At 34.9% G+C, this 27,305-nt stretch overlaps 3 protein-coding genes across 3 annotated transcripts; 1 reads left to right on the plus strand and 2 right to left on the minus strand.

Annotated features, from left to right (window-relative positions):
• Positions 1–371: 371 nt before the first annotated feature.
• On the minus strand, positions 372–7,039 carry LOC144447422 (dnaJ homolog subfamily A member 1-like). Its single transcript, XM_078137442.1, has 6 exons — positions 6,899–7,039; positions 6,074–6,228; positions 4,700–4,985; positions 3,678–3,905; positions 2,810–3,040; positions 372–2,273 (listed from the first exon to the last, which is right to left on the minus strand). The coding sequence occupies exons 2-6, from the start codon at positions 6,203–6,205 to the stop codon at positions 1,951–1,953; spliced, it is 1,200 nt and encodes a 399-aa protein (XP_077993568.1). The 5' UTR covers positions 6,206–6,228; positions 6,899–7,039; the 3' UTR covers positions 372–1,950.
• A 108-nt stretch (positions 7,040–7,147) lies between these two features.
• LOC144447433 (synaptic vesicle glycoprotein 2B-like) lies at positions 7,148–20,743 on the plus strand. The gene is made up of 10 exons (XM_078137456.1): positions 7,148–7,407; positions 8,615–8,674; positions 10,477–10,638; positions 11,693–11,855; positions 12,801–13,080; positions 13,718–13,801; positions 14,483–14,667; positions 15,494–15,714; positions 16,752–16,911; positions 17,426–20,743. Exons 1-10 carry the CDS (start codon positions 7,278–7,280, stop codon positions 17,607–17,609), a joined length of 1,629 nt encoding a protein of 542 aa, XP_077993582.1. The 5' UTR covers positions 7,148–7,277; the 3' UTR covers positions 17,610–20,743.
• A 958-nt stretch (positions 20,744–21,701) lies between these two features.
• Positions 21,702–27,231, minus strand: LOC144447510 (prefoldin subunit 5-like). Its single transcript, XM_078137554.1, has 6 exons — positions 27,154–27,231; positions 25,892–25,994; positions 25,145–25,176; positions 24,212–24,286; positions 23,470–23,575; positions 21,702–22,935 (listed from the first exon to the last, which is right to left on the minus strand). The coding sequence occupies exons 1-6, from the start codon at positions 27,229–27,231 to the stop codon at positions 22,856–22,858; spliced, it is 474 nt and encodes a 157-aa protein (XP_077993680.1). The 3' UTR covers positions 21,702–22,855.
• Positions 27,232–27,305: the final 74 nt, after the last annotated feature.

Raw genomic sequence — 27,305 nt, forward strand, 5'->3', positions numbered from 1 at the left:
CGAAACTGTTTTATTCTTCATAATATTGTACATCCTGAACAATATCAAACAACCTTTGGGTAAATGTATATAATACACATCCGTATACATAAAATGGTAAAATGCATCTTATCATATTGATTTTTGGGTCCGCACCCAAAAATCATCACCCCAATGCGATCGCAATTTGAACATGTTATTGCACCACTTTTAGATACAACACGGATACAAATTTTACTAATTTTCAGTGAATATATTAGTGGAAGTCTGATGAAAAAAATAATACTCCAGTTAGAGATAGTGCAGGTTTAAGTTTAGTCTCTTCAATGATAGGATGGTCTTTACGTAATAACCTCACCCACAGCATAACTATAAAGTCCAAGAATTCAGCATTCAAAGTAAACAGTGTTTTATTATTTGTAACAAAGGAGAGTACATTCCATCCACTTAGATACTATCATGTCATGTGATGAATAATTAAGTAAATACTTACCTGTGATTGGCTGGTCATGTTTATATACCAACTTATGAATATTCATAAATGTATATTATTACATAGGGATGCTATTGACAGCTTCAGTGATGATTTGCCTAAGTTTTTTTGATTGACACTATATTAAAGTAAAATATTCAATTTGTCTTTCTAGGTGGCAAGGTGAGATGACTTTTGTCAAGTTCATCTGACAACAAATGATAATAAACTTGGGTGGTTTTATGACTCTTAAACAGAAATAAATTCCAGTTATTAAATTGTGGTATAAACCCAATCTACATCAACACATTTTGTTTCAAAGTTTTGGCAACAATCTGAGAATCTTGTTATTGTCTCTATTTGTTTTGAAGTTAGGGCACAATTAGAAACAACATTATATTACAGTGAAGACAACGAATTCATAGATTGTATCACTGGTAGGAAACATACTAGCCTGTTTACGGTGCTGTTGAGACACATCGTTAGCTGGTTGTACCTCCCTAGTCTTAGCATCAACAACTTGTCTTGACTACATTGTCAAATGGCTAATGTAGCCACATCTCCTAAAAGTCATTATCCAGCACCCCGTAGAATTAAATTTACATACAACCATACGTAAATAACATGTAAATCATTGTATGTGCACTTCAAGTTTTGCCTCACTTCGCATAATGTGTGTATATTTACATACCGATTCATTTGAATAATGATAGTCAAACTAGTCGTCATGGTAGAAAGGACTGCACACTGTGATCAACCAGGCTACTGACGAAATTTGCAATCCGTTTTTATCAGATTTGATAGTGTAGTCACGACAACCTGTTGATGTGAGTGCTACGACCAGCTAATGGTGTACATATGTATCTCAACAGCGCCATAAACAGGCTAGAACAGTATAGTTGTAATATCTATATTGTAAATACTATGACATGAGCATTATGGGTAATAATACACAGACCAACAACAAACATTGGAACCACAGTGCATTTTTTTGTACAATGAGCTGAAATTTCTCTATTGTCTACATATCCAAAGCAAAAATTCTTTCCCCTCCTAAAAAGTGGTGATTTAGACTTTACAGATTTAAATAACAAATTTGAAAAGTGGCTGTTTACTTCAGATTTGTCAAAAACTTTTTTCTCAAAAATTCCCTGGGTTGAACCTTGGATACTTTATCACTTTACAATTTCCAGAAGAAAGACACTGAACATTTCCAACAATACAATAATTACATTGACAAATTAACAGTTAAAAAAAAGATGTTAGAAAAATACTTTCAACTTTGGCTTTGATGAAATGCTGAAATGTTCGACAGGTGTATTAGGTTCACCAATACAAAGAACATGAATATTCCTTTCTTACAATTATGTACGTGACGAAATGATATGGCAGACAAATTTTAGTGAACTGAATCCATGGCGTCGATACAAGGTTTTTACTGAATAAAACATAACAAAGGGATGGACCCTTTGGAAATAAAAACATTATTTTCAAACTTCTTAATGTGTGGCACACTGCACTTTTGGTCCGTGGCCACCATCCTCGTCGTCTTCATCGTATGCGTTACCCATGCGATTTTGACGAGCTTGACGAGGGTCAAGTTTTGTGAGATCGCAAACTTCCATGTCATCCGTCTCAATGCATTCTTTACGTTCTGGAAGTAGCGCTTCTAGTTTATTTAACTTGTCTTGTGGAAGGAAGTTTTCTTCTGGAAAATTGACACTGAACTGAATTATGATACGACCTTTGTCAAAGGGTGATTTGTAGATAGGCATTCCTTCTCCCATAATACATCTTATATCGCCAAACTTAATAACTTCACCTTGATAAAAATAAAGAAAATTATCTTAGATTTGCAGCAAGTACATGTAATGTAGAAAGTTGAATCTAGTAAGTTCTTCTCTATGTTAATAACAGCAACGAGTATTATATCACACACAAGCCAAGATGAACACATTCAAACAAAAAACACAAGATTGACATTCGGGACACATTCTATGTTAACCAAAGAACATGTCTACATCATTGGTTCTGTATCCGATTCTCAAAATAAAGGTCAAAACATTTATAATTGTCATTATTTTCTTACTTTATGTTTGTGCTGGTCTAACTCTATTACTGTCCAATATTATCTTTATTCACCCAGGAAATACTTGTGACATAAGGGTTTTTTACTCCTCAACCTCGACTCATAGTGACAAGACCCCTCTATTTTCCTTGACTAAATGAAGGAAAATATTGGGGAATAATATCTAATCATTCTGGGATTCAATTTTTTTACCCTTTTTTTCATTTAATTTTTTTTTCTTCAACTTGTTAGTGATATAAAAATTAATTGTTTCTCATTTTTTCACTTACCTGGATGAGATGAAATCAATAAGTTCCTGTTATCTAATGTCTTAATAGTCTTCTGAAAACCACATAACGCTTCAACTAATTCTAGTTCCATTTTCATAATCAAGTCATCATTGTTACGTTGATACACAGGATGTTCTTTCTCATCAAGTACAATGAGAATATCTCCTGGTTCTAATCCAGGTTCTTGGTCACCCTCACCACGGAAAGTTACTTTCTGTCCATCTCTCATACCTAGCATACAAAACAAATCATAATTACTACATGGCAAATATAGTGTTTCCTGAAAATTGGTGTCTTTTTTTTTATGATGAACTGGACTCATATTCTCCCAACAATTTAATGAGAGTTGGGGATAAAAAGTGACCCAATAGTATATTTGGTGTTCCCCTATCTCTTAGTATGTGATGACTCACAAGAAATCACAGTTTTTTCTCATTTTGACTCACAACAACAAAATTTGGCTATCATTAGAGGACACACTGGACCCCAGTATAATATTGGATGAACTCCGATAGATTTGACTGACTTATTGCCGTTAACATAAACCCAGGTATGTCTGTTGTATAGCCACTTTTGACTGAACTCAGCCATTCTGTGTCAAAGATGACTGTGCCTTAATAACACAGACAAAAGTGTCTGTCAGACTGTGAAGGGAAGGAGTGAAAAAATTCACTGACATGTAAACATTAACATGTCTGTTGTAACTGTATGCAATACAACAGCCTTACTACAATAACGCACACATAATGCATACATTAGATTAAAGGAACAACCTGCAGACCAAAATGAACAGAATTTTCCAGCAGGACAAATATGAAGATCAACGTTATTAGGTCACAAACTATTAAAGGTATATGGACAAACTTACCTTTATCTATATGAACTTCTAGTATCTTCCTTTCCCTGACTATCTTTCTACCTTGACAATTCCTACATCTATCCTTAGGGCTGATTCTTTCACCTTGACCATGACATTCATGACACATTGACTGAATCTGCTGTACCATTCCTGGTCCTATGTGTTGTACACGTACTTGCATACCACTACCACGACAGTTAGGACATTTCTCTACAGCTCCTTTCTTACCACCTCTTCCTACAAACAAAGGAAAAGATAACACATTAATGCATCTAAAAACATTTTATTAAAAATTCAAATAGTGACATTCATAAATATATCCACAGCCTCATTTCAAATATGAATTGATGATATAATTGTAACGCCAAAGTGGACGCTAAATGTATCAGGTTATATAAAAAATATCATACAAGAATTTAGCTGAAATTGATCATAGAGATCACAAAAGTGAGGTCAGGGCTCAAAATGAAATAAGCAGTAGTCCAGGACAGATAGACTACTAAACACTGTATCTAGATTACCAAATTAGTAATACTCCAGGGTACATAGACTACTAAACATTGTATCTACACTACCAAATTAGCAGTAGTCCAGGACACATGGACTACTAAACACTGTATCTAGATTACCAAATTAGTAATACTCCAGGGTACATAGACTACTAAACATTGTATCTACACTACCAAATTAGCAGTAATACAGGATACATTGACTACTAAACATTGTATCTAGACTACGATACACCAAATCAGCAGCAGTCCAGAACACATAGACTACTAAACATAAGCAGACTACACAATTATAAGGTGGTAGTCTGTTTAAAGGAAATCAATAGAAACTGTAGCTGAAACTGGTCATTTAGCTAAATTTGACAATCAAAGTGTATGTGTTAAATTTGTGTTCTGCTAGATTACTGAGGTGTATCCTCTACCATAGTCCAACTTTGTTTCTGACTTCAACTGCTATGTTATGTATATACATGTATTGTAATGTGTTCATTATTTTGATCAGCAACAGTGACTTGGTCATACCTTCACATTTTTCGCAGATAACATTCTTCTGTAACGCTAACTTCCTGACTGCACCATTATGTAGATCTTCCAGTGAAACACTCAACTGATGTACCACGTCTTTTCCCTTTCGTTCACGTTGACGTCGCATGCCTCCACCGAAAAACATATCAAAGATATCCATAGGTGAGGAGAAACCGCCACCACCACCACCACCTTCCTGCAATGCCTGTTCACCACCTTCATCATAGATTGCACGTTTCTTGGAATCTGACAATACTTCATATGCCATTGAAATAGATTTAAACTGGAAAACAATGAGACTGGACATCAAGACATGATCTTCCCACAGACTATTTTGTAATACTCACAGACAATAATAATATATATTTCTTAACACAAAAGAACACTTTCCATGTAAAAAAAAAACCATGTCTCAAGCATTGTACAATAAAATGGAAACCATCGTTCAATAAAAAGAGTTAACTTAAACATGAAAAATGTTTGGTTGAACATATCGATAAAGATCGGGCACCATACAAAACAAATAATAGTTTGCTGGTAGGATGCTGTAAACTAAGTGTACCCTTGACAGTCGGGTGCAGTGTGCAGCTAGAGGAAAGGAGACTCATTATCTCAAGGACCAGATCTGAAATGTTTCAGTGTTATAATTGTTTTATGTGAAGAATAACATATCATTCCACTAATTTGAAACACATTTAATCATCACTACAACACTAGGAGTGTAGCTTTACGACCAAAGTGTGTGCAAATGAAATAACGTGACATTCTTCAAAAATTGCCATTTCAAAATACTTCATAGCTTGTCGATAATATTCTCAGTCAAGTGAGTTAAATATATATTGTTTCAATGATGATATTTTTAGGAATGTTAAATGCTTTAGACACATGCAGTTGGCTGCTCTGTATACAGTGGTGTGATTTGTGTCCAAGACCAATGTGGGGTAAGTTTTTTGCCTTCATATTCACACATACAATACACATGAACAGGCAGACAGACAGGTAGGTAGATAAAGACAGAATTACAGCCAGGTGCGCACACACACACACACACACAATGTAACACATACATACATACATACATACATACATACATACATACATACATACATACATACATACATACACTGAGAGAGAGAGAGAGAGAGAGAGAGAGAGAGAGAGGGAGGGAGGGAGGGAGGGAGGGAGGGAGGGAGGGAGGGAGAGAGAGAGAGAGAGAGAGAGAGAGAGAGAGAGAGAGAGAGAGAGAGAGAGAGAGAGAGAGAGAGAGAGAGAGAGAGAGAGAGAGAGAGAGGGAGAGAGAGAGAGAGAGAGAGAGAGATGCTGTGCACACACCTATTACATGTACTTATTTTTGATTGACAATATTCTTACCTTATCTGGATCCTCTGGGTTTTTATCAGGATGGAACTTCAAAGCCAATTTCCGGTAGGCCTTTTTCAGTTCTACTTCAGTTGCAGTGGGTGGAACACCCAAAATGTCATAGAGTTTTGTCTCCTTTACCATGGTTACGATACTGTCTTCTACTTCTGAGAGAGATAATGAAATATCTAAAGTTAGAACAAAGAAACAAGTCATTTAAAATCTCTCATTCTGGCCCTAAATGGTAGTGATGATTCATCCATCCACAGATGAATCCCCCACCCCCAACCACGACCTTATCAAGCCATCTGACACCCTCCTCTTTCGCATGGAAAAATCTATAAATTCTGAGTAATATGTTCAATAATGGTACAGTGGTTGATATGCACATTACAACAACACACGGAATATTAATGAAGAAACGTGCGAAAAAATTCGTGACTGGGCACATTTTTGGTTATCAATGGCAACTAATTAGGAAGTCTGTTTGCGCTTTCTGGCGTCATGTCCGGGAGTTGCCAAGTAGACAACGGGTGAACGATATATAAGCTATAGCTATAGCCTATAGGCTTCTTTTTTTTCATTTTACAATTCTTCACGGTATGATCGATATAAAATGTCTGATGGCAGATAAATACACCCCTCGTTATTAAGTGACACTTTTCACATTATGAAATGTGTCCTGTCGAAAGTAAGACCGCGTTGTATCCTGGGTTATGAAACTACGAAACGAAGAAAGGACACCGGCGTTTTGCCGGTTAGGGTTAGATGTCGACTCAACACATGCACATGCGGTCTTTTTTATTAGCAATCATAGAAGATCGAAAATTCACCTACCTTGACAAGAACTTGTTGATCTCAGATAGTGTGATGCTCTTCCACACGGAAATAGTATGAACTAACAAGAAGAGCGGCTTGGTTTCTCACTTATAATTATTCCTTGAATCAGCGAACGTTCTCGATCGACGATCGAAATTTCCAGAGTGGCGGAAGTGACGAATGTGAAGCGCCGCCAAAGTTTATCATGTGACCACCACCTGATTGCCCTCTTGAGGTGACATATAGAGAATAAAGAGGTCAATTTCCTAATATTGTGGCCACAGAAATTGTTTGTTTATCATCATGCAGTATCGATACTGAGTTTGCTCGTCCACTGTAACCTTGTTTGAAACCCCTGAGTTTTGAAACATTTAACTATTTCTCGATTCGATGGGTTATGGAAATGAACAGAGTTGAAATGGACAACGAAGAACAGCGGGAGTTGCTCAAGGCAGAAGAGGAACCCGTACCCGATGAGTTAGTTATCGGTCAAGACGCAACGTTAGGTGATGGATACCGGCGGAATGGTGAGTTAAAATATTTATTTTGTACACCCGCAAGGTACAATCTCAGACAACGAAAGAACAAATATAAACTTAGATGCAGTACTGTAGCGGTTTCGCTACGTCGCTTTCGGTCCTCCGCTAGAACCTTTGCAAACCCTGCGTAAGGAAATGAAGAGTAAAACAAACAATGTTGAGTCACTGAAAATACATTTTTTTTAAAGAATAAAAAAGTATTGTAAATAAAAAACAAACAAAACAAAGCTACAATTATTGCCTCTACAATATAAACTGAATTAATCTAAAATACAAAGAAAAACTACTCAGTAATAATAGAACATAGATTAAAATAGATTTTTAAAAAAAAAGTATATTTCAAACATAAAGATAAAGTTTGAGGTGGATTTGACGTGTTGAATTATAGCTGTTAAATAAATTTGGTCTTGAGCTATGGATGTATTTTTAGCAGCTGTCCTTCGTTAATTTGTGCATGGAGGTAGGAAGGACTTTGTGTTTCTACCCCCATGATTTCTGTCTCCTTGCAAGGGCATACATGTTAGTTTTCAATTTTATGAATTGCAATGAATTGGAATTTTCATCAAGGTAGATGTCATATAACCTTGACCTTCAGCCAACCGTATATATGAAATCCAACAATTACACATATGTTGTTGAAGTCATTTATTTTTGTTCAATTACATGGGGGGTTTGGGGTTCTGCCCTCTCTTGTCTCTACTTGCCCAAATGACTTGCCATTATTGTGCTATTGTTATGATATAAATACAATATAATACAATACAATACAATACAATACGATACAATACAATACAATGCAATATATTTTTATTATCTCAACATGGACAATTCTTTGTGTGACATTAGAGAATAAACCATACATGAAAAAAATAGTTTAAACAAAGTCACAATATACATTAGAATGTGTACAATAAATACAGTTCAGAAGTGAAGCTGTAGACAATCACACATTAAAACAATAGATATTATTGTCCATAAGAGTTTGATGATCTACCATCCATCACAAAGTATAGAATGTGATAGCAAAGTGTGTCTTTAGGTATACTGTTAAATAAGTTATATCCCCTTTAGTATGATAGAGGGACTGTGGTATGTACAACATTCCAAAAGTTGTCTTCATCTTTAAAACAAAAAGTACAACAAATCATATTTTCTCCATGCTTATCTTTACTTATATGGTTAAATTTTTTTACAGTACATGTACCTGGGCATTTACAAACATCTTATACATATGAAGAGGCAGTGGAAGCTACAGGTAATGAGACTAGTTCTGTGAGATACACCATGTCAGGATACCCTCATACATCAGCCACTGCTGAGGATGGAATGATACAACATACTGCAAACCTGGAAATTTTCACTAAAGTCTTATTTTTGCTTGTTTCACTAGAAAACAAAAACACAAAAATAAGTAGTGACTGAAATGCCTTCTTGTACATGAACACAGTGTACCAGTCTGGTAATTAGTAAAAATTAGTCTTTGAGAACTAGATGAAGACTGTAAAATCACAAACTTTTCTTGTAGCGAAAATACCTAGGTTTACAGTATCTCACAGTCTACAACGATACTAACGTTAATTCACTTAGGTTGTTTCTGTGTGTGTGTACGTGTATGTGTGTGTGTGTGTGTGTGTGTGTGTGTGTGTGTGAATGTGTGTGTATGTGTGTGTGCAGAAGTGTGTGTGTGCATGAATGTGTGTGCATAAGTGTGTGTGTGTGTGTGCATGAATGTGTGTGTGTGTGTGTGTGTGTGCACGCGCGCATGTGAGTGTATATATATATGTGTGTGTATGTGACAGAAGCTGAGTTTATAAGCCTTTTACTCATTGAAGTGAAAATATTTTCATAAAATCTTGATTAACTGTTCTTGTATCTTATAATGTTAATGTCGGTGCATACCTTCTGTGACATCACATTTGGTCTTCTGGCATTATTTTAACAGTTGATTGCATTACTAGTTGGGATTTTCTTATTATGTATGGTTTATATTATAACTTGTATCTCAATACCCCGTTTGAGTTCAGTAAATTGCAAGTCATCGTTACATGTATGTGTGATTGAAGTTCAGTATTAAGTAAATAACATTTCAGCATGCATCCAAATATTAAACCCAAAATTCAGCTTGTGCCATTTCAATACTTTGAACACAAATTAAACAATATATTTGATAATGTTTAGTAATATTTAAGCAGTTTATTTACCCCCAATTAATATAACAGTGGCTAAATGGAGAGTCAGGAAATAGCTTACAGCTAGTCTGGGCCTGTTCCCTCACATATTTATATACAGAAATTCACAGCCAGGTACTCAATATGACTCAAAATATATCATGTATTATGTACACACAATTAAATTACAAATAAATAGTTGATCAGTTAAATCGGTTATATATTACTGGTATGTTTTTTATTTCTATCGATAAATATGTATGGCCAGTGGAATGGAACTTCACGTTCACCTTATGCATATATTGTGATTTGTAGTCTGAAGGGTCCAGTTGTCTGCACATGTAAATGACTGGCCACCTTTGCTCAGCATTTATATAAATTATAAGTGGAAACAATGTCTGGCTCTTTCAGTATACATTGCTGACTCACAATGTAAACATTAACATTGTCTACTCAAGTTAGTTTTATTAGAAAAAAACTTTGACTTGTAGAGTAATTTTATTTATTTTTAAGTATGTTTTTTACTCCAGTTTCTGTTGTCGAGTCAATACAAATTTTTCAGTTTGAACCTGCTTTAAAAAAAAATTTGGTAAGGTTAATTAAATTGAGAAGAGGTTGGAGAATATATTGTTCATGGTTCCAAGAATAAATAGGACAATACAATATTGTTAGTTTGGAACGGTAAATTGAAAAGGAATGTGATGTTTACGATCCATCTACTACGAATCTTGATCACGCAATGATTTAATTATTCATCGTTGATGTCTCTCTCTGGACTGGTGGAATAATATTGTGTTTTATAAAAATAAATTATTATAGAATTATTATAAATTATAGAAGTTATTCTGAAATTTCTCCTGTAAATTTCAAAGTATTTCATTTACTTTAGGATTTGGGGTGTTCCACTATGCACTGCTTGCAGCTTGTGGCTGGGCTGATGCCAGTGATGCTGTAGAAGTCCTCTGTGTTTCATTCCTTATGCCACCTGCCAGAAAAGAAATGAATTTGTCTGGAACTGAACTAGGTTATCTTAGTGCTAGTATATTTGTCGGTAAGTAAAACTATTTTAATTAATGACCTTTCATTTATTACATTGTATATTTAAACTTGTTCAAGTATCCTGGCTTTTTTATTCTGTATATTAAAGTAGCCATATAGATGGGGATTGGGTATTCATTTCAGATTTTGGATTTACAAAACAATTTTATCATGGCGTCCTACTTGAAAAATCAATGTGAAAAAACGTTGCCCAAATCTGTATTATAACTTAATACAGTGCTAAGAGCTTTAAAAATATGTAAAAAGATTGTTATTGTACGTACAATAGCAAAGATTTTTTGCATATTTATTAATCTTTTGCAATTTATTGAGTTATAATACAGATTTGGGCAACGTTTTTTCACATGGTATGTGTTGTTTCACATTGATATGTCGAGTAGGAATCCATGATAAAATTGTTTTATAAATTAATAATCCAAATAAATAGCCAATCCTTATCCATATGGCCACTTTAACAAATTAATTAGTTTCTACAAAACACAAGTTGGATTTAAAATATTTCTATAAATTTGATATTGAAAATTCTGTTAACCTTACAAAACCAAAAGGTCATAAAATGTAGAAAAACATTTACTTTTCTTTTATGATGACATAGTGAAAGTCTGTATTGTCTGTTGACAATTTATGTACAGGACGTTTTGCATTGTACGAATTGTAGAATAAAAACTACAATATTGTCAACTTCACAACACATCCTGGTATGTAAATTTAGTGAAAACACTTTACAGTCTCCCAAACCACCTTTCAGATACAAGGTCAAAGGTCAATTTTGCCACTAGTCAATCATACCAGATGTAAGAGCAATTTTCTGAGAATATTGCTGAAAAAAAGTATAGCAAAATGTCGAATATCAGTCGAGTTTATTTTCATTTCAGTATTGTTTGCCCTGTACAAACATGTAGGCAGTCTAGAAAAGAGGAATTTTAAAATATAATTAAAAGGAAAAAACTAGCTATGTTATTAACAAGTTGTTCCAACACAGCTACATGTATGTAATATTTTGATGGGATGTAAGTTTGTGTGTTTGTTTGTTTGTTTGTATATAGGTATGATGTTTGGTAGCTACATATGGGGTGCATTGGCTGATATTAAAGGTAGAAGAGCTGTTTTGGTGTATTCGCTATTAATGAATGGATTGTTTGGACTGATTTCCAGTTTTATGCAAGGATTTGGCTGGTTCCTCTTCATGAGATTTATGAGTGGATTTGGGTTAGTCCAATTTTTGTAATTTTTGGGGGTTTTTAATTGAGATCTGTGAGTTACATGTAGTAGAGTACAATATTTATGACTTTTTCCTAGAACTTATTTCAAATGATCAAATATAATTGATCTTTAAACATAACATTTTAGAATACTAAGACCTGTAAGATTTCCAGTACAGTGTAATGGATTCAACAGTGTAATCTATATATGTAGCTGCAGCCTGCTAGACCATAGGGTAAATGTACTAACTTTAAAAGTGACCATAGCTAGGTTGCATAGCACCAAAGGCACTGTCTAGTACTTGCTGAAGCTGTCATCCAACTACCATAGTACCATTTCATTGAAATTATGTATTAAGAAGTTTGACTAATGTATCTACTAATTTCACCCTACTGTGGTGAAAATCTGCAAAACCTGTTATCTACAATTTTGCATTGTCATCCTTGGCGTTCGCTTGGCAATCTTCCAAGTACTTGTTACAAGACCATCAGCAATGTTTCTTTGTGTTTCTGTACCACTGCTTAAGGGTAATAACACAATACCCACAAAAATTTTAGTTCAATCAAGGTACTATAGTTTTGACACTGGATTTCATTTAGCTGAATACACACAAAAGCCTTTTTTCTGCAGAAATAAGTTCTGCTAACATACTTTACAAGTTGTCATATTTCTATAGTCAGTTATTTTGAAAGATGTCAACAACAGTTTTACTGAATATGGCAGGCCAAACAGATGAAATATTTACCCGTAGCATCTATTTTCCCTTTGCATTGTTTATAGCCAAATTGATAAAATGCACCTAACACATCCTAAAATTGCTTTCTGCCAAATTTTTCATGTGCCAAATTAAATATTTTACAGTATTTGACATTTCACCTAAGCAAAAACACTTCTATATTTGGTAATAATATCTACATTTTACTCATAAATTTAATTTTGCCTGTACAACAGCGTTGGTGGTTCACTACCAGTCATCTTTGCATATTTCTGTGAGTTTCAACCCAAAGATCGTCGTGGTGCCATGTTGACAGCTATCTCTATGTTTTGGATACTTGGTAACATCATGACAGCGGGGATAGCCTGGATTGTTATTCCAATGAAACTGGGTTATGTCTCTTCACACTTCACGTATGATAGCTGGAGAATATTTGTTGCCCTCTGCACCATTCCAAGTTTTACGTCAGCTTTTGTATTTGTACTTCTTCCGGAAAGCCCAAAGTTCCTACTTGAGGTTTGTAACACATATAGCTAATAGTACATGCCATACAATAAGACCCTGTGTGATATGGCTGTGTGTGATTCTCTGTACCTGTAATAGTATTGTATAAAATGCTAGATGGTCCAAATAATACAAGAAGGTTGACTTCATGTAGTAATACATATATAGCTTATGGAGTGAAAGTCATGGTGTCAACCAAAAAAATTTGATTTATTTTTACGATGCAAAATACATTCTATAAATACTATGAACCTACAGTTACACCTTGAACATACAGTTGCAAGATAAAAACTGGTATTTCTTGTGAGTCAACCACATAGTAAGAGATATTGGAACACCAAATTTTGGTGCGTCACTAGAAATTGTGTGTATCAGTGGCACGTCAAATTGGCTTAGAGGGCGCACTAACAGTTACATAGTTCCATACTGATGTTACCTCTAAATACTTCCAAGTCAGTTGTACACACATAGATAATCTTACTGATAGTATGTGATATTAACTTCTGATCTTTACCTATCTGATGTCGTTATCCTCCCATTGAATGTCAGGTCTGTTTTCAAATGTTTGGATGGTTCGTGTGTTGGTGGGAATTTACTCCTGGTGTTGACTGATTTGTTGAATACATATTATTCTCTCTTTTTTTCTCAGAATGGAAAGGAAACTGAAGCTCTAAATGTTTTAAGAAGAATGTTTATCTGCAACAATAGATCTAAAAAGAAATCTGACTATCCTGTAAGTTTGTTTTGTTTTCTTTTATTTTGATTTCAAAGGAAAAGTCCAGTCAGACTTATTTCTGCCTTTAATACACATGTATTGATTACTGTTATCAACTTACAGTAAAAGTCCAGTCAGACTTATTTCTACCTTTAGTACACTTGTATTGATTACTGCTATCAACTTAAAGGAAAAGTCCAGTCAGACTTATTTCTGCCTTTAGTATACTTGTATTGATTACTGCTATCAACTTAAAGGAAAAGTCCAGTCAGACTTATTTCTACCTTTAGAACTCTTGTATTGATTACTGCTATCAACTTAAAGGAAAAGTCCAGTCAGACTTATTTCTGTCTTTAGTACACTTGTATTGATTACTGCTATCAACTTATTATGATTTTGGGTGATAAAATAGCAGCTTGGTAACTCATTCAACTTTCAAATCTTGTAAAAAAAAAAGAAGCTCTACTGCACTTAACATGTGTTCAGCAATCTGAGGTTTTTCTTGCAAGGGTTGATGGGAAATCTTATGATGCCATCATTTTACCCAAATCTCTTCATCTTGAGATGTACAAAGTGTGTTTAGACAAAGAAACTGGAGATGTTGAGTTTCTTGACAGAGACAACCAATTTGTCTAGCCCCTACAGGCTCTAGGCTGGTATTCACTCGATTTTAATACTTTATATTTTGATATTTTGCAGGTGAAGGAGCTCCAGTCGTCTTCTTACTCAAGGAGACATCAAAATGATGGAGTAAGAGAACAATGGTTTACAAAATTTAAAGGAAGCAGTTACACAATGTTTCATTCAACTTTCCAACTCTTTATGCCACCTCATGTTAGACCTACATTATGTCTAATTGTGATTTATTTTACTTTGTCTTTTGGGTAAGTGAAAAGGTTTCAGACTTCAGAGCTAGTTTATCTTGATATCTGTGCTCTATTTACACCAGTGAGATGATGTCTTTAGAGATCGCTTTCTGTTGAGAATGTTCTAGCTTGGTCAGTGTTGTTGCAAAGTACTAATGAGGCCTCATTTTCTGTATCACTATTAGAGTCAGGACCTAGACCTGCACACTGGTGGATTATCGACTACATCCTCAGTCTCTACACAAATGCTTAGATATTTATACAGTTTTGTAGTCAAATCTAAAATTAGGTTATTATTGCATATGAAGCAAGGCACAACCATGCCACAGGTCACTTAGTGCCTAATACTATCAAAGACTTGCCCAATAGCTGTACACCAGTGATACTGTCATGCTAAGCTTTTGCTCTGCAGCTTTCCGAGTGTAGGTCTTGTCACAAGACTATGCCATTATTAGCTTATCAAAATTTGTCAAAGTTTTGTGTTCAATTATTAATTTCATGTTTACTGTAGTTTGTACCTCATAGATAAAAAAAACTTAAAACTTTTGTGCATGAAAATCAAAAGCCATTCTCAGTAAAATTCAAGGGAAAAAAATCAGGGGCAGTGCACAAATATTTTAAATAGAGGTCAAATTGATATCAGTATTAAGTCATTTTTGAATCCAAAGGGGCTGTCAAATACTGTGGTGAGAATATAAATGAATGTCTGAAAACTAGGGGGGTGAACCCCACAAAATGTGTTTTATTGTATCAAAAGGAGCAAGTTTGAAGAGATGAATGAATGAATGAATAAATGAGTCATGAAATAAATTGTTAAAAAAATGAATGTTTTCAATTGATACAGCTACTATGGTTTGTGGCTGTGGTTTCCAGAGTTATTTGCCAAAGTTGAAGTAACCGGTGGGTCAGCCTGTTCTGAGCTTCCCGCCAACTACACACCTAGTAATTCTACAGGAACTGACAGCCAGGTTTACAAGGATAGCTTTATCACTGCTGTTGCTAACTTCCCTGGAAATCTGTTTGCAATTCTAACCATTGATCGACTTGGAAGAAAAATATTACTAAGTAAGTGAATTTTTAGTAAGTTCTTCAATGTAACAAACAATATTACTAAGTAAGTGAATCTTTAGTAAGCTCTTCAGTGTAACAAACAATATTCCATAATAGGCAATTACACTCACAAATTTATCACAATTATGACAAGTATGTAGAGAAACCTCACCATGTATCTTGGATTTAGGATTTCAATCAGAAACCAGTAATTTAGAAATGTTTTTACTTACATTTTAGATTTTACAGACGATCGCACAATATCACACAAGCTCAATAAGTGAACTTCATTCGTTGAGGGGGAGGGGGGGGGGGGTGTCTGGCATCAATGTGATTGCTGAACTTCATTTTCACACTTCTAATCAAATTTCAAAAAATTTCACTCCTTCAATGATAACTGGTTCTGTATTCACTACTGAGATGTTGATAGGTTGATTAAAATTTACTTCTAATGTGAGATACAGTCCTGAGTTTCTGGTAGTATGTTAATGTGTTTGGTTATGTTTTTACATTGCATCGATCGTAGTGATATGACCACTACAATTTTCATCATGGTTTACATCATATATAAATGTATCATTGCACTTGTGAATGGTCGTTTAGGGTGAGGGGGTTTTGTCCTAAACAAATGAAGTTCGTTTATTGAGCTTGTGTGACATTGTGCGATTATCCCTAACAACTCTTATTTATTATGTATTTTGTACTGTATATTCCGATATTTAGACTTTCTTGTTTGACTGTAGTTCTTCTAGTGTCTAATATGATAGCTTGGCTGTAATGCTGAAAGGAATGGTTAATTGACTTGGGGTATTTGCATGGGTGCTTACTGTGTTCTCTGCAACTTTACTTTCACAAGGAAAGTAAATGAAAGTGTAGCAGTGAATGGTACCATCATGAGTGCATGCATCCCTTTGTACATGTGGTAACTTTGTAAAGAGGTAAATGTCAGCTGAAAAGGCAAAGTGACATCTGTATTGCTTCTTCTCCATTAACTAATTTTGATAAAGAAATGACTTGAAACTCCAATAATGATATGTTGTTGTTTTTTTCAGGTGGGAGTTTAGTGGTATCTGGGGCTAGTGTCTTCTTTATCTGGTTTTTAAACACCAGGGCTGAAGTGTTGGCCATGTCCTGTGTATTTGGTGGAATTTCAGTCATATCATGGGCTGCCCTTAACGTGATTGGTGTAGAATGTTATCCTACAAACTTAAGGTAAGTCTGTAGTGTTGGTTCTAGTCATTTTTCAGATCAGTTGTCATAACACAGGCTGCCCTTAATGTGGTCAGTGTAGAATGTTATTCAACAAACTTAAGGTGGGTGTGCAGTGTTGTTACTGCACACATTGTTTGTCACATAAAATCTCTACAGATTTAGATGTTCTTCCATTGAAGTGTCACAAACTGAGTAAGTTTTTCTTCTTTGGTGAAAATGGTTTCATAAAACCATAATTAAACTATTCTAGTATATAATGTTAATAACTCAACATTTTAAAATACTGCTGTCCAGAAGTAAGGGTAATAAATTATGGAGTTGACTTGAGTTCAAAGGCCCCCCCCCCCCCCCCCCCATTCACCCACAAATATAAGAATTTTGTATTTTAGAAAGTCTTCAGAAAGCCAATGTGACATTTTGTCAGCTATCCAGATTTCTTTTTCTTTTAACTGTTGCAACTTTTATGTACATGACATATAGTTATATTTGTATTTGTTCAATTCTGTGTTTTCAGATCTACAGCCATGGGTGTTCAGCTGGTTGTCAACAGAATTGGGGCCATAATTGGCAATGTCGTCTTTGGTGCCTTTATAGAATATCACTGTGCCATACCAATACTCTCTGTAGCCATTCTTATGGTGTTTGGCGGACTGGTTACAATTTTGCTACCAAACACAAAGAGAATAGAACTCAAATAACAAGTAACATGTCTATGGTATACTTTGGACATCTGCCTAGGTGGTCTAATTCCTATTCAACTACTAAATATAAAATAAAACTCACGGAGCACCATCTAGACCATCACAACATATTCCAGTTATCAACTTAGTTGGTCAGGTGGTTCATTCTGTGACCAAATATGAAATAGAACTCAAATAGCACCTTCTAGAAAGTCATGACATGTTCCAGCCATCAACTTAGGATTTTCGGGTAGTCATTCTATGACCAAATATTGAAATGGAACTGAAATAGCACCTTGTAAATATTGACAGTGTATTGCAGCCATCAGCCTAGGTGGTCTTCTCACTAGTCCATGACCAAATATAGAGAATAGAAGTCAGATAGTATCTACAACTCCATGACAGTGTATTTATGCAATCACCTTAAGTGGTGTGATCACCATTCTGTTTTTAAACAAAAAGAACACCTTAAAACACAGTCAGTGTGTTCCAATCATCAACCTAGGTGGTCTGGTCACAATTCTTACATTTAACATTTTATCATTTAACATTTATTTATTTTCTATAGCACCCTTTCTATTATAAAAAATATTGAAAAGTGCTTAACAATAACAATTAAAGATTAAAAGCATTGGGAATTGAAATAAACTGAAATACATGTAGAGTTAGACTCATAAAATAAACATACAAAAAAGACCTGATAAAACTAATAAAGTACCACAACCAAAATAACTTCATTAAAATCAATACAGTCCATAGTGTTGCCATTCTACTACCAAACGTAAGGTGACGAGAACTGCAATAGTTCCCATAACAACAGCAATACTAGACTCTCTCACAGTCCTGGGAGCTTCACATAAATAGCTAAAACTTGGGTTGTTTTGTATGTACCGATATCTACTGCATAATTGTACTCTTATACTAGTATCCCAGTATCCCTTTACTGTGCGCCCACATCGACTACATGGGGCTAACCTTTTGTTGACGGTTCGCCTAACACATCAACAAAAGGTTAGCCCTATGTGATCGATGTGGGCACACAATACATGGATACTGGGATACTAGTATACGAGTACAATTATGCAGTAGATACCCAAGTTTTAGCTATTTATGCGAAGCACTGAGGACTGTGAGAGAGTCTACATCAATACTAGACTGGAAGAGATGTTGTTGGTCTGCTGATGTACGATATGCTACTCGCTAGTATTTCAGGATATTACTTAATTAAAACAACGACAATTCAGTCTACAGCAAAACTTGATTGTTTCTGAACTTCAGTTAGCAATATAAAACACTATACTGGTACCATACTGCAGCCAGACACCTGTCATCTTTGAATCACTCATAAACACATTCCACAATACATATGTTTTCTATATCAACAATATTTTACATTTTATGTCCAGATAATGTAGTTTTTGAAAGATCTTGTAAAATGAATGTCTGTAAATAATTTCACATAACTGGTAGAGGTTGATATTTCATTCAATATCAAAATCACAGGGTATATTTGAAAAGTATTTGGTATAACTACTTTATGTAACAGTGGTTGCTTGCATCAGTGCATACACAGTTTACTAGTATTTACACTACTGTGCAATACCGATAATTGCATACTAGTATGCAAATGAGTTAGCTAGCATACCAGTATGCAAATGAGTTAGCTAGCATTCCAGGTATATAAAATCACATGAATGCACTTGTCCTTTTTACAAAATTTGATATTTTAGATAAACATGTAATAATAACAGAATCCATGATATGTGAATGTCAGTTTGTGAACTTGTGGTAATTGCCCTTATGCTAGGGTCATTTTATGCCTCACTTTCATACACAAAACACTTAACACCACAAGCACAAATGCAGAGAACCCTTGGTTAGTCTAGGGGTTATCCATTGACTTTGAAGATCTCATTGCATGTCTAAGGAAAGTCTCTTTTTAGAGCAACTTTGTGTGTTGGATTTTAAATTACCACCAAGAGCTGTGTCTACATCAATTTCATTGTTAAACTGATGACGGGCTCCACACATGACTTACTTTCAAACTGGAAGATATAGGTTGGACATAAAACAAACATGAGCCAATTACAAGCATGTGTCAATATCTGATAAATTACTACTGACATGCACTGTTGTTAATTTCTCTGTATGACGTCTAGCTAGATTTGTATCTTTTTTTTCATTTTCACTAGCCGTCGGTAATGATCACTAGATTCGAAAGCCAAAGGCTAGATGCAAGCTAATCAGATTACGTATGTAAAAGGTGCTCACAAAAGAACAAAAACAGTAAACATAAGAGCTAAAAAGAAATTGCATCGAGTACACCACATCGGATTTTAATCAGATTGGATTCAAGCCTGACCCTGTGTATACTTCACTGACAGTCATGCATCATGGGGGTTGGTTCATTATTGTTTGAACATGAAACACATTGAATTGAAAAACAAAACAAAAATTATAGAAACAATTTAAAGTAATTAAAAATTCACATGAAGTACTTCTACCAGGTGTGCCTTTTTTAAAACTGAGTAGACCAAAATTAAAATGTCAAATTTATGGCATATGTATCTTAATACACACTATAACATCTATTTTTGAGATTTTTTCATATTTTCACCTTATGAAATTCATAGTATACAGAAAATAATTGTGCAAACATGATTAAGATTGTCATGTGATAAAAAAGTTTGGCTATTACAGTCATGTAAACCCCACTTTTGGGGCGCTTACTGAAATGAAAACTAATGTACAATTTTTTTGGAACATGTAAGAAGAAGTTATAATGGTGTCATTGTAGCAGTGCTTAATTCCGATACAATCCTTTATTTGGGGATTTTTAATTGTATAGAGTGTTCTACCCATCTCACAAAGAGACGGCTGATAAGGACTACAATATACACCGTGTTAGGGTGCCCTGTGTCCTCAGAGGGCTTTTGATATAGTTATTGCTCTAAACTATCCGTCTTAGAGAAATGTTTTACCAACTTTTTCTACCTCTTTTACAGTCCTAGCAACATATTATTCAATTACATTTTCTGCTGATATTCACCAATGTCATTCGCAGACCATGTGTCAATTGACTGTGAGGGCGCTGTTCTTCAATGAAATGTACATATTTTGTATGTCATCTTAATATTAATAAATCATTAGCGGGTACATTTTAATTGACACTTTGTCTCCTCATAATTTCAACTCTTTTAATTCTTTCTATCCTAACGTGTTATATGATCTAGCAAGTGGTTCTTCAAATAATTTCAATGTTGGATTATTGTAATGACTAATAACGAGTATGAATGGTGGTTATTTTAAGGTGATCACTCACAGAACAACGACACTGAAAACAAACAACAGTATACGAAGGAAATAGGAATGAATAAATAATGCAATTTAGCCGTATTCCAACATCAGATTTTAATCAGATAGTTGTTGGGTCAGCTCACTCCACATACAGGTACATTGATAAAATTCCCTGCAGAAATAAGGCCAAAAAAAGAGAATTTTTTCTGGTCAGCATGCGCATCACTTAAATACCCTCATGTCTGTCTTTTTTTTTGTGTGTGTGTGTGTGTGTGTGTGTGTGTTTGTCCATCCCATGCAGTCTGCAGATCCAACAGAAAACACAAAAATAACCCTCCTCTTCAGAAGACAACTGCAGAACAAGCAAATGACATCTGCCCCACATACACACTTGCTCTAAAGTATTAAATAAAAGAACAGTAACTGCCATAAATAGTAGATTAGTGACAGGTTTGTTGAGAATGAAAAAAAAATATGCGTCATCATACCACTTTAGACAAAATGTCCTGACCAGAGATAATATTTTTTTGGCGTAAGCAACCTCAAATATAAAATATAACATCCAGCAATTTTTTATAACCAAAAGTTGATGGTCATCAGGGGTTTTGTAGAACCAAATGTTTGTGTCATCTGCCAGGTGGAAATTTATCCACAATATATTATTGATGCTGGTTTATATTCATTTAGGTATTTCTGAATTTACCAACATACATATCATCACAATCAGTGCTAGTCACCTCAAAAGACAACCATTCGTTTATGATGTTGAAAAAAAAAGACATTTTATTGAGCAAGGGCTATAAGCAACCCCTCATACAAAAGGCAGAACAACTCAACGAAAACAAAATATACAGAAGTGGGACTGGGGATCAGATATTTCAGTAGATATTCCCCTTATGGTACAAATAATTGTATGTAACATGAATTACTCAAATTCACCATGACTGTAATTATGAAAACCACATAATACTAGTAATTATGCAAACTTGTATAAAAACAGAAAAACCTAAAGAACTTGAATGACAATGATAAAAACTTGCTTCTATTGTTTGGGAGATGAAGGAAAGCTGAGCACTAGTTACTGCCTTTTACAATCTTGACTTTTCTTGGGGTGGTACAGGTAAGTCTATCTGAGTACCCAAAGTGTTTCATTAGCGTTCCTCATCCAAATTAAAGTGCTATGTATGGAAATGCATGCAATTTTACATGATTTTCCCCTCTATTGATGGGGTTCCCAAACCTTAGTAAAACATAGGTTGATAATGTGATTATTTAGGGATTTAATACTTGCAGTGACTGTAGCAATGCATATTTTCTAGCAGTCATCTTGTAAGACATCTCCTCGACTTATATAAATGAGGGAAGTAATATTAATACTACAAACAGGAGTTGAATGGTCTGGTTATTAGAATATGACAAATAGAATAGGAAGATGTGAGACAACACATGATATCAAAGACACGAATCAAGTATAATACTTGTTAAATACAAAAAAAAACAATAAGTACTTGATATTAGTACATTTATGTTAGAATGTTCATGTAATATGTATTGATAATGTCCTTAGTTCTTGGTATGATCAGATCACAGACCTCACTTGCTGCCTTCTTGCTTCCTAATCTAAATTCTGTTATGTAATCTATACGACACAATACAATGATAACTTGATCTCATGACTAAATGTGTGTCTCATTTCAATGCATTAACCAAAACAGTCAACTCCAATTTGTATTAATATCAAATTTCTTTACATGTGGTTGACCTCCAGGTCAGTTACCTCCGTCCTTATCTGCAGGTTACCAAACCATGAGTCATTGCACTTCACAATCATTCATAGTCTAAGTAACCTAACTGTCCCCACACTTCACTGTATAACTAACATATGGTGAACAAACTCAAAAGAGTACATATCAAATAAAATAGGGAAGCAGTAAAGAGAAGAATTTCTATTTTGTTGATAAATGTTATTATGACTTGACTGTGCCAGTCTGCTGCTGTTGGGCTGCTATCTGTGCTTGTATCTTGATCTGCATAACTTCTACAACAGCTGAAAGTATACAAACAAACAAACAAATAAGTCAATGATTGCTAATATTTATCAAATATGTCACTGGTTTTGCCATGCTTTTTGACCAATATGATTGGCACTGATTTGTGTAGAATGACTTCATGTATAACACCTTACATTGAGAGACATCGTGCTGGCAACATGTTGACAGGTACTTTGTGACCCTGGCTTCCATATAGCCAGGTGGTTCCCGTTTTGTCATGGTGCCCAAGAACATTGATCATGAAGTCACAGGTCAAAGATCTCTCTGAGTGCATCAATGTACCAACAGTTCACTATTTGGTATGTAAATGGCTTGCTGATGTTTGTTTGCAAAATATCACTATGTTTTAGAAATCTGACTAGCCCATGTTATCAAGACATATTGGAATCAATTATTTGCACAATCAAACAATTTAACTTTCTTTTAGCTATTAAAGCTATACAGTTGCCTACTTTGTCTCTGTTTCATCTCATTACATCTTTTTGTTGGATATTTTACATCAATTTAGTTTGATATAGTTGAATACTTACTTTGTTTCAGTTTAACTTTCTCCTGAAGTAGAACGGTTAATTTCTCTACTTGCTTTGTGATAAACTCTATTTTACGTTTGTAGTAATCTTCAGCATCTTTTACAGTCTGCAACAAAACACGTCAATTTGATGAAAGATTAGTTTTCCTCCCAGCTCTACACTATAAATTGATAGCAAATAAAGCCTTCCTCTGTAGTGTATGTACTCATTGTATAATTCTTCATGTGGAAAAATTACTAAATACAAACCTGCGAGGGCGCCCTCTTTGGTCACTGTTTCTTTTGCCACATGACTAATTAGTTAGCTGTTAGTTGGCATCTTTTTGTGCTGTTTGTTTTGTGCCTGTTGCATAGAACTCATGCATATACAGTTGAAGTGAATACAAAATATCTAATAAGTCTGTCAATGTCTTTAGATTAATAAATTTCTATTGAATCTATACCAGGGTATTCAAGATCACATAGAAGCCATCACCATGCTGTGTTGCTAAAAATCACATGTCTATACAAGTACAGTAAATTTGTGATGAATTATGGCATTTAAAAGGGAGTATATGTGTTCTAGTCTGTAAGGTATGGAGTGGAGCGCCCGCTCACATCCGTCAACAGAGGAGACTGGTGAGGGCAGAACGACAATGTATGTTACAATCTACATGTTTTCATGCTATTACCAACTTATTAGGGTAGTAATTGTAATTTCACAGTGTACCATGTATTTATTCTATGTTCTATATATCACCTACCTTTTCTACATAGTAGCCAGTTCCAATTTCAATAAGTACTTTATTTACATCATTAAGTTTACCAGGAACATACAGCTAAAGTAATGTCAAGGAAAAAACAATTATAGAGACTACATAAATTTACTGTAGGGTGGATTTGAAAAATAATGCAATCTAGTTTATGAGTGGTATTACTGTACTTGTTACTAGCAGTAGCAGAGCCCTGTTACATAGACATGTATAACACACACACACACACACACACACACACACACACACACACACACACACACACACACACACACACGTAACACACACATCTTAAATTCTTAACACATCCTCTCACTCTGCTTGCATAAACAATTTCATATCTGCAGTTAAGTTACTAATTTGCAGCAAAAGTCTTTCTATCAATGTTTACCAACATCAGAATCATTTATACATCCTCAAACCATAGATCCTACATAGGGTCTATGCTCAAACAACTTGTTTCTGAAACAGGGCTGGGTGATGTTATGCAACTATAGGCTGTTTATGATAAGTAATTATGAGTCAAAATGCACAGAGAGAGGGGAGGGGAGGCAGAGAGTGAAACAGGCAGCCGGACAGACAGACAGGTAGGTAGGTAGACAGAAACAGACAGACAGACAGACAGATAGACAGACAGACAGACAGACAGACAGACAGACAGACAGACAGACAGACAGACAGAGACACAGACAGACAGACAGACAGACAGACACAGTCTGATATATCAAGAGAGCATGAGTGAGAGAACAGGGGAGAAAGAGATATACGTTATATTTAATACAATAGATTTTGATATTGCTTAATATACAGATAAACACAATAATAGTAAATTCACTGGACACACTGCAGTTTATCACCATTCATTCATTGTACAATCTCTATTAACTTAACACAGAATTCACAATGTAATGAGTGAAAGGATACAGAGCTGGTCAATGGCACAAGCATTTCACTGCCTGAAATAAAACATTCGAAAAATTAATGCATAAGCTAATATAATACATGTAACTGTAAAATGTGTCTGTTCAGTATCACATAGTGTACTTCTGCAATGCTGTAGTTGTATATTTTTTAGCATTGAATTTATTTCAGCTGAATTATGCGCAAAGACTTTTTCCATGTAAAAATAAGACCCACTAACATATTTACCAGTTGTCATATTTCAATCAAGAGGCGTCAACAGTTGCACTGAATATGGCAGATCAGCTGACACATTCTCCATGTATTGTCCACCAAATTAAAGTGCACCTGACACATCCTAAATTGCTATTCTGCCAAATTGTTCATGTGCCAAAATAATATGTTAACAGTAATACATTACATCAATTCACTGGCTGCCAAATTTGCTACATGGAGTATCTGTCATCTTAATACACTAGATAACATTTTAAGTTTAGGCTAAAACTTACTCTATTGAACACCTACTACCACCACTGTACCAGTATGCCTTCTCATGAAAGACTGGGTCTAAATGATACACATTTGGGTTTTCTTGTGAACTACCATACATTAGTAAGGGATAGGAGAACATTAAATCCTGTGTGTTGCTTGAAATTGCTATGTGTTGGTCACAGTGGCATATCAAATTAACACGCTGCCTACTACCGTCTTGTGCTCAACTACATTTATAATAGCTAATACTGGAAAGATTTTCATGGAGAAAATAATTACCTTGACTGTCTTGTCGTATTTTCGCTACACTTTCAGCTGCCTCAGCTAACTTAGTCTGTCCAATTCGTAGCTGATTTATTGAGTTTGAAAAGAAGTCTAACTCCTGAAATCAAAACATTACAATAGTTGTCAATGTATGGTTTGGCTGAACAGAAAAATTCATTTAGAACTCAAAAATTTCAGCAAAATATTCATGTAGAGAAATGACATTTGTTGTAAATTACATTTTGTCTTCTTCATAGAATGTTTTTATACTAAAGTTAGTAAAGGAGAAAGCCACTCCAAGATATTAAAGTACAATCTATTTTCATAAACTTTGGGTTCTGGAGGGCCATGTCATGATTTTACTGTACAATCATGACATGGCCTCCCAGAACTCAAAGGTTTACGAAAAAATTTACATCAAATAAATTTACTTTTTACTTGATTGCCAAGAAACACCATGACTTGTTTCAGGTTCATTGTCCCATGGGGGTATAAGGGGAGATCTTTACTTATACCTCCATGATTGTCCTAACACTGTGTGGTTCAGCATGGTTACATATCCTTTACAATTATCCCCCCCCCCCCCCCCCATGGACCTGTAATAACTCATTATATTCTGTCAACTCCCTAGATGCATGTAATCCATATATCTATCTTTGCAATCATTTAATGATTTCTAGCCAGTAATTTAAAATTTGACTATCGGTACATAATAGTCCCAAAGTTATGTAATTATGTTGATATCGTATCCCTTAATTTTAAGTGATCTACTGAAATACTACTTTACAATTTCAGTCCCTCCCACATTATCTATAATCTAACATATAAAGCATGATTGTATGTGCATAAATGGGATAGAAAGTCTGGTCTCAATTTTAGTTTCACCTCATGTATGATACATCCATCAGAGTGACTCTTCTAATTCAGAATTATGAATTTGACAGCCCCCCCCCCCCCACACACACACACAGAAACAAACACATCAACTGTCCATGAATCATTATATTTAGCAAAAAATCATATACACCACATACTAGTACTATGTTGATATCTCCCTGGTCATAAGAAAGATAACATGCATGCAAACTAATCACTGGAAATTTTCTGCAGGAAAACCTCTCCATCATGGGGTATGTCTGGTCCATGGAAACGTTGTGTCATGTCCATCATACCATGGATGACTCGGTGTTTATGCATCATAATGATGTCCCCTTTTGTCAGAATTAGGTCCATTTAGACCTTGACATATCAAAGCACATCTTTGGATTATGTCTTACCTGTTCGACTTGATTTTTGAGTGCATCTAGTTGCGGCAAAGGCAACTGCATCAAATTTACTTGCTGACCGCCCGACATCTTGGAGCATGTTGGGGAATCCGGGAAATTCCATTTTAATTCAGGTACGTGGAGGATTCTCTGAAGTGATACGT

The sequence above is a fragment of the Glandiceps talaboti genome, chromosome 16, assembly GCF_964340395.1.
Source record: "Glandiceps talaboti chromosome 16, keGlaTala1.1, whole genome shotgun sequence".
Classification (NCBI taxonomy): Eukaryota; Metazoa; Hemichordata; class Enteropneusta; family Spengelidae; genus Glandiceps; species Glandiceps talaboti.